Source organism: Gopherus evgoodei, unplaced genomic scaffold, assembly GCF_007399415.2.
Source record: "Gopherus evgoodei ecotype Sinaloan lineage unplaced genomic scaffold, rGopEvg1_v1.p scaffold_56_arrow_ctg1, whole genome shotgun sequence".
NCBI classification, from domain to species: Eukaryota; Metazoa; Chordata; order Testudines; family Testudinidae; genus Gopherus; species Gopherus evgoodei.
Window position 1 is genome coordinate 112485 of NW_022060077.1, and position 9040 is coordinate 121524.

The 9040-nt window shown below is 43.9% G+C and overlaps 1 protein-coding gene across 1 annotated transcript; it reads left to right on the forward strand.

The window, feature by feature from the left end:
- Positions 1–3335: 3335 nt before the first annotated feature.
- Positions 3336–4283, forward strand: LOC115643289 (olfactory receptor 52M1-like). The gene has a single exon (XM_030547167.1). The coding sequence runs from the start codon at positions 3336–3338 to the stop codon at positions 4281–4283; it is 948 nt and encodes a 315-aa protein (XP_030403027.1).
- Positions 4284–9040: the final 4757 nt, after the last annotated feature.

The window sequence follows — 9040 nt, forward strand, 5'->3', positions numbered from 1 at the left end:
GTTCCATTGGCCTCCTGTACTTAAAGTTAAGAAGATTTTCCTGAAATTTAATTTAAATCTACTATGCTGGAATTTTAACCCATTGCCTCTTGTCCTGCCCCTCTGTGGTAAGACAGAATAACTTTCCTCTACTTTTTTATGGCAGCCTTTCAAGTGTTTAAATACATTTAAAATGTCCCCCATTAATCTCCTCTTTTCTGAGTAAACATATTGGTTTCTTTGGTTTGCTCATACAGTTTGCATTCCATCCCTTGCATAACATTTATTATTTGTTATTTGCCTATGGATCCTTTCCTGGTTCTCTACATCCTTTCTGTTAATTGATGTGCAAATGTGGACACATTACTCCAATTGAGACCTAGGCACACCGAGTAGAGGAATACTATGTCGTACTGTCACTTGCATGTTATATTTCTCCTAATATAACTGAATATTGCATTTGCCTTTTTTGAAACATTTTTCCTAATGTCCAACCTAAGCCTCCCTTGCTGCAATTTAAGTCCACTGCTTCTTGTCTTCTCTCAGAGGTTAAGGTGAACACTTTTTCTCCCTCTTTGTAAAAACTTTTCTAGCTATTTGAAAACTGTTATCATTCCCCCCCTCAGTCTTCTCCTTTTTAGACTAAACATTCTTCCTTCATAGGTCATGTTTTCAAGATCAATAATCATCCTTTTCTCCAATTTTTCCAGATCATTTTGAATGTTTATCTGATTCTCAAAGACTTCCAACCCCTCCCAACTATTATTATCTGCAAACATAAGTGCACTCTCTATGCCATGGTCTTAATCGTTAATGATGACATTGAAAAGAACCGGACCCAAAATTGATCCCTGCGGAACCCCACTTGTTATGCCATGCCAGCATCACTGTGAGCCATTGATAACTACTCTCTGGGGGCAGTTATCCAGCCAGTTATGCACCCACCTTATAGTAGCTCAACCTAGGTTGTATTTCTCTAGTTTCCTAATGAGAAGTTTATGCGAGATTGTATCGAAAGCTGTGTTAATGTCTAAATATACCTCATCTACTGCTTCCCCACATCCACAGGGCTTGTTACCCTGTCAAAGAAAGCTATGAGGTTGGTGTGACATGTTTTGTTCTTGATGAATCCATGCTGACTGTCACTTATCACTTCATTATCTTCTAGACGTTTGCAAATTGATTCCTTAATAAATAGCTACATTATCTTACCTGGTACAGAAGTTAAGCTGACTGGTCTGTAATTGCATGGGTTTCCCTCTTTATAGACAAGCACTATATGTGCTCTTTTCCAATCTTCTGGAGTCTCTCCTGACTCCCACGACTTTTCAAAGATAATCATTAATGGCTCAGATCCTTCCTCAGTCAGTTCCTTCAAAGTATTCTAGGATGCGTTTCATTCCACTCTCGTGACTTGAAGACATCTAACTTGTCCAAGTAACTTTTAACTTTTTTGTTCTCTATTTTAGCATCTGAACCTACCCCGTTTTCACTGGCATTCTCTATGTTGGGTGCCCAAACACCACTAACTGCCTTGGTGAAAACCGAAACAAATAAGTCATTAAACACCTCTGCCATGTCCACATTTCTTGTTATTGTTTTTCTCCCTTCATTTAGTATCGGACATACCCTATCTTTGGTCTTTCTCTTGCTCCTAAGGTGCTTGTAGAATGTTTTCTTGTTGCCCTTTTGTCTCTAGTTATTTTGATCTTTAGTGCTTTGGCTTTTCTAATTTTGCCCCTGCATACATATGCTGTTTGCTAATATTTCTCCTTTCTAATGTGACCTTGTTTCCACTTTTGTACGATCCTTTTTTGATTTTTAGATCATTCAAGATCTCCTGGTTAAGTCATTGTGGTCTCTTGCCATACATCCTATGTTTCCTATGCAGAGGGATAGTTTATTCTTGTGCCCTTAATAATGTCCCTCTGAAAAAATACCTGTCTTCTATTGTGTTTCCCCTTAGACTTGCTTCCAATGAGATCTTACCTACTAACTCCCTGAGTTTGCTCAAGTCTGCCTTCCTGAAATCCATTGTCTTCATTTTGCTATTCTCCCTCCTACCATTCCTTAGATTCATAAACTACCATTTCATGGTCACTTTCCCCCAAGTTGCCTTCCACTTTCAAATTCTCAACCAGTTCCTCCTCATATGTCAAAATCAAGTCTAGAACAGCCTCTCTCCTAGTAGGTTTCTCCAGTTTCTGGAAAAAAATTTTTCTCCCATACATTCCAAGAACTTGTTGGATAATCTGTGCCCTGGTGTAGACAGCATGAGATGAATTCTTCCATCGACCTAGCTCCCACCTCTCCGGGATTACCTGTGCTGAGGGGAGAACCCTTCATATGTGTAAACAGTGTCTATATTGAAGCACTATGGCAGCACGGCTGTAGCATTTTAAGTGTAAACAACCCTCCAAGCAGATCTTCCAGAAAAAAAAAACCATCCAGTCTGGATCTGCCAATATCTGCACCCTCTCCAAGTTTTCAACATCTTTTTTCAAATGTGGACCCCAGAATATTACAAGTATCTCTAGATATTACTGGTTGGGAACTGTTCTCTCTCTGTCCATTTGAATGTAAACTGTTCCATTCTTTATTTTCCTCTCATCTATCATATGCCCCCTTATGTATCGCTTCTCTAAATGAAACTGCCCAAGCCTTTCCAGTCTTTCTACAGATGGCAGCCTCCCCTAGTCTCATACAGTTTCTTGGAAATCCCCTTTCTATCTGCTACTGCAAAGGGAGGATGGATAGCTCAGTGGTTTGAGCATTGGCTTGCAAAACCCAGGCTTGTGAGCTCAATCCTTGAGAGGACCATTTAGCGAACTTGGGGTTTAACAACAACAACAAAAAAAAAGTCTGGGAATTGGCTCTGCTTTGAGCAGGAGGTTGGACTAGATGATCTCCTGAGGCCTTTTCCAAGCCTGATATTATATGATCCTCTATAGAGAGAGGGTCACCATGACTGAACACATATCCAAAGCAGTTTATTCTCCATCCCATTATAAGGCATATCCACCCTAGTGTTTCCTGTTGGTGCCTATTATCATTTCCCACACATGGAGCACCATAAAATATGGAATTTGCATAAGTAGGGTCATTTTTTCATAATTAATTTCTCTGAATAACAAAAATGTCATTTTCAGTGTATGAAGAGTGACCAATCTGTTTGTCCCATGAGAACAGTTTCTGGTAGCACATGCAGTGTCTCATATTAACATTGTCTCTCCATCCAGGCATTTGTACTACGACCATCACCCTAGAGCTTGGGCACATACAGAAAATCAGGGGACATACAGTACATGCAGGAGACACCATTCTGCCTCAAAGTTGGACACCTTCTCCCCTACTCCATGTCAGATACTAACATAACCTGCTTCACCAACCCTTCCACCTTCATCCTGCTGGGCATTCCTGGCCTGGAGGCTGCCCATGTCTGGATCTCCATCCCCTTCTGCACCATGTACATCATAGTCATCTTGGGGAACTTCACCATCCTGTTCATTGTGAAGAGGGAGCCAAGCCTCCATAAGCCCATGTACTATTTCCTCTGCATGCTGGCAGCCACTGACCTGGTCCTGTCCACATCCACTCTACCCAAAATGCTGAGCATCTTCTGGTTCAATTCCAGGGAGATCAATTTCAGTGCCTGTCTCATGCAGATGTACTTCATTCACTGCTTCTCAGCAATGGAATCTGGGATCTTTGTGGCCATGGCTTTGGATAGGTATGTAGCCATCTGCGATCCCCTGAGACATTCCACCACCCTGACAAACCCCACGGTGGCCAAAATCAGTCTCACTGTGGTACTACGCAGCAGCATACTCGTACTACCCAATCCCTTCCTGGTGTGGCGGTGCCCCTATTACAGAACCAACATCATCCCCCATACCTACTGCGATCACATAGCTGTGGTCAAGTTGGCCTGTGCTGACATTAGTGCCAGTAATTACTATGGCCTGTCTTTGGTATTCTTCATCACAGGTCTGGATGTGTTTTTTATCGCTGTGTCCTATACTCAAATTCTCAGGGTTATCATAGGCCTTCCGACAAAGGATGCCCGACTCAAGACTTTTGGGACCTGCATCTCCCACCTCTGTGTCATCTTAGCCTTTTACATCCCCAGTCTCTTCTCCATCCTGACACACCGATTTGGCCACAATGTGGCCCCACATTTCCATGTTCTCATTGCCAATATGTACCTCCTGGTGCCCCCCATGCTGAACCCCATCATATACGGGGTGAGGACCAAACAGATACAGAACAGGCTGCTCTGGATCTTTGCTCATAAAGGGACCTAAAGTTTTCTCTTGGTGTTCTGGAGTGCAGAGCCCTCTTTCTTGAATCACTTACTGAAAATAAGAACATATGAACAGCCAAAGTGGGTCAGACCAAAGGTCCATCTAGCCACTATCCTATTTCTAACAACGGCCAATGGCAGGTGCCCTAGACAGAATGAATAGAACAGGAAATAATTAAGTAATCCATTCCCTGCCACTCATCCCCAGCTTCTGGCAAACAGAAGCTAGGGACGATGTCCCTGCCCATCCTGATTAAAAGCCATTGATGGACCTATCTGCCCCATGAATTTATATAGTTCTTGTTTTGAACCCTGTTATAGCCTTGGACTTCACAACATCCTCTGGCAAAGAGTTCCAAAGGTTGATGGTACCGTGTGTGAATAAACACTTCCTTTTGTTTGTTTTAAACCAGCTGCCTATTAATGTCATTTGGTGGCCCATAGTTCTTGTATTATGAGAAGGAGTAAATAGCGCTTCCTTATTTAATCTCTCCACACCAATCATGATGTTATAGACCTCAATCATATCCCCCCTTAGTACTATTTCCTCTGCATGCTGGCTGTCACCAGCCTGTTTCTGCCAACATCCATCCTGCCCAAAACACTCAGCATCTTCTGGTTCAATTCCAGGGAGATCGATTTCAGCGCCTTCCTCACCCAGATGTACTTCATTCACTGCTTCTTAGTGTAGAGTCTGGGATCTTCGTGGCCATGGCTGTTGATCGCTACGTGGCCATCTGCCACCCGCTGAGAGATTTCACCATCCTGACAAACCCTGTGGTGGCCAAGATCAGGCTTGCCGTGGTGCTGCGTGGTGCCATGCTCACACTGCCTTATCCCTTCCTGGCGAGGTGGCGGCCATATTGTAGAACCAACATCATCCCCCACACGCACTGAGAGCGCATGGCTGCGGTGAAGCTGGCCTGCACTGACACCCGTGTCAGTAGTTACTACGGCCTCTTTGTGCTAATCTGTGTGAAGGGTCTGGATGTGTTTTTTATCACCATGTCCTATACCCAGATCCTCAGGGGCACCTTCAGCCTCCCCACAAAGGACGCCTGGTTCAAAACTTTCGGGACTTGCAGCTCCCACTTTGTGCCATCTTAGCCTTCTACATTCCACATCTCTTCTCTCTCATGCACTGGTATGGCCACAATGTAGCCCTGCGCCTCCATGTTCTCATTGCCAACATGTACCTCCTGCTTTCCCCCATGCTAAACCCCATCATCTATGGGGCGAAGACCGAACAGATCTGGAAATGGCTGCTCCGGCTCTTTACTCATAAAGGGACCTAAAGTTCTCTTGATACTTTGGATCTCGGACCAAACACTGTGCAGAGCTGTTTGCTGACATGGTGCTGGGCCCTCTTCCCTGAATCACTTACTGAACAGTCAAAGAGACATTAAACCCTTTCCTGACCTTACTGTGCTCTGTAAGAGCGACAACCTGGGGAATGTGTCTATGTAGAAATCATTGGGCTGTCACATTTCCAATTGTTGCAAACTGGACCCCTAAGAACATAAGAACAGCCATACTAGGGCAGACCAAAGGCCCATCTAGCCCCATATCCTGTCTTTCAACAATGGCTAATCCAAAGTTCCCCAGACGGGATAAATAGAACAGGTTATCCTCAAGGAATCCATCCCGTCACCCATTCCCAGCTTCTGCAAACAGAGGCTAGGGACCCCATCCCTGCTCACCCTGGCCATTGATGGATCTATCCTCCATGAATGTATATAGTTCTTTTTGAAGCCTGTTATAGTCTTGGCCTTCACAACATCCTCTGGGAAAGAGTTCCACAGGTTGACTGTGTGAAGAAATGTTTAAAAAAAAAAGGGAACTATCTGCTGCCTCTTTGGTGACCTAGTTTTTCTGCTATGAGAAGGAGTAAATATCACTTCCTTATTTACTTTCTCCACACCAGTTATGATTTATAGATCTCTGTCATATCCCCCCTTAGTAGTCACTTTTCCAACCTGAACAGTCCCAATATTATTAATGTCTCTTCATACGGCAGCTGTTCCATATCTCTAATCATTTTTGTGGTCCTTTTCTGAACCTTTTCCAATTCCAATATATCTTTTTTGAGATGGGTCAACCGGATCTCTGCACAGTATTCAAGAGGTGGACATACCATGGATTTATACAGAAGCAATATGATATTTTGTGTCTTATCATCGATCCCTTTCCTAATGATTTCCAACATTCTGTTCACTTTTTTGACTGTCGCTTCACACTGAGTGGATGTTTACAGAGAACTAGCCACCATAACCCCTGGGACCCCATCCCTAACCCTGTCTCTTCTGCCAAAGCCCCACACCCAAATACATCTTCCCTCCAAAATAACTTTAGCTATGTGGTGTTGTGTTCCGTTAATTCAGGGTGGCTGAATGCACATAATGATCAGATTCTGGGTTATACACGCCCCTCAAATCCAGGGCAAAATAACCATTGATCTGACCATGAACGGTGTGACGATGCGGTTCTGGCGGGACCCAACTGAGAGTGCCAGTTCAGGACCAATTGCTCAAACAGGGCAGTCACAGCCCTAGGCTGGGGTTTTTCTACCTCTAAGGCAAACCAAACCAGCCAGACAAAAATGACTTCAGTTTCACCCCAGTGGCTAACCGCAAATCACACAAGCAATTTCCTTCGGCACTCCAGTCTCCCAGTATCACCACCAGTGCCACCCATCCTGGGGATGAATGGTTATGAAAACCAACATCCCAATAAAAGAAAAAGGTTCTCTCGATCCCAAAGGACAAAGCCCCAGACCCAGGTCAATATACACATCAGATCTTACCCACAAATCACGCTGTTGCCAATCCCTTAGAATCTAAAGTCTAAAGGTTTATTCATAAAGGGAAAAAGATAGAGATGAGAGCTAGAATTGGTTAAATAGAATCAATTCCATACTGTAATGGCAAAGTTCTTAGTTCAGGCTTGTAGCAGTGATGGAGTAAACTGCAGGTTCAAATCAAGTCTCTGGAGAACATCCCCAGCTGGGATGGGTCATTCAGTCCTTTGTGCAGAGCTTCTGTTTGTAGCAAAGTCCCTCCAGAGGTAAGAAGCAGGATTGAAGACAAAATGAAGATGAGGCATCAGCCTTATATAGGCACTTCCAAGTGTAGGAACACTTCTGTATTCTTACTGTGGAAAATTACAGCAAAATGGAGTTTGGAGTCACATAAGCAAATCCCTGCATACTTTGCTGAGTCACAAGGCATATCTGCCTCCTCTCAATGGGTCAATTGTGTAGCTGATGGTCCTTAATGGGCCATCAAGCAGGCTAAGCAGAGTGTAGTAAGTGAAGGCCCTGATAAAGGCCCAGTTTGAGGCCTGAGGCCTCAACTAAAGTAATGGTCAAGACTTTGCTAACATAAAGCAAAGTGAAGCTTTGAGTCAGAGGCAGGCCCTGCTCACAGAAGCTGGCAAGGAAAGGGCTGATGCTGCAAGAAGATACGTACCTAAAAGGTACTGACACTAGAAATCAGAACATTGACATACTTGCATATTCCACACAGATAACAAGGAACAGGCCGACCCATCCCAATGACAGGGGCAAAAGGGTAATAGGATGGATAGAGTTGTTTTGATCGAGCCAACATGTACAAGGTGAGAGGCGGCACCTTGCTGCGTAGAGGGGCTGCACCTCAATACGTCAGGAGTGATGTGTAACTTGTTTGTACTTGTGTATAAAAATGTATCCCTGGGCGATGTCTTTGTCCGGCCGAGGGGGCAGTGGAAAGTCCCGCCACTGACTGAGCCGAGTCCATTGACCGTGGGCACATAGTAGTAGTATGCCTTTTACTAGAGTAACAAACTAGGGGAACTATCGTTATGTCCATATGGCAATAAACCTGGCCGACGTGCCTTCGTACCTTACTAGACTCTGTGGTCATTGGGGGTCCTCTTCGGGTCTGTTGTTTCAGCTATTTGCGCAAAGCTGGGACGGCACACAGAGGGAACACACGCACGCAGCCGAGTGATACCAACAAGGAGAGAGCAGAGCACCACACCGGTAGCATCTGACAACAACACACCTCTGACAACACAGAGCTAACACCAACTTGTCAGGGGTGTCACCCAAAACTACAGCACCAATGTGGAATACAGACAGTATACAGTCAATACTTATAACTTCAACTACATAATGATACAGAGATACAGACAGCATAATCATAACCAGCAACCCATAACCTGCTCTTAGACACCTTATATGACCCCCTTTACATAAGATTTGGTGCCATTACAGGACCTCAGTTGTAAACCATGTTCTATATGGTCCCAGTTTATATCAATAACGTCACAAACGGGCATTGCTCCTCTGCGTTGAATTAGATGCAGTGAGGCTACTTGTGTGCTATGATCTGTGGAATTGCAGTCCTTTTTAAATAAGAGGAATTTATTAAAGAAACAGCCAAAGAAAAACCCAAAACAAAATAAAACAAAACAAAAAACAGCCACAGAAACAGGTTTCCACACAGCTCGGTTTTCAGCTTTGTCTTGCTTTTTTACCAGGGACAACACACTACCTGGAACTCTACAGAGAGGACCAACAATGTGCTGCAAGGAACCAAATCAATGCAGCATGTGACTCAAAGGCTCTGATTAAAGCATTTTGGTAGCAGGATATTGAACATATTAAATAATAATCTCCATTTAATGCATGGAGAGGCTGTGTCCAAGGTCATCCAGCAAATCTATGACAGAGCTGGGACTGTTCACTCTCAGCTCACTGGTCTCTGCTGATGCTTT

Coding starts and splice junctions, on each gene's coding strand:
- LOC115643289 (XM_030547167.1), top strand. CDS start 3,336: ATGTCAGATACTAACATAACCTGCTTCACCAACCCTTCCACCTTCATC.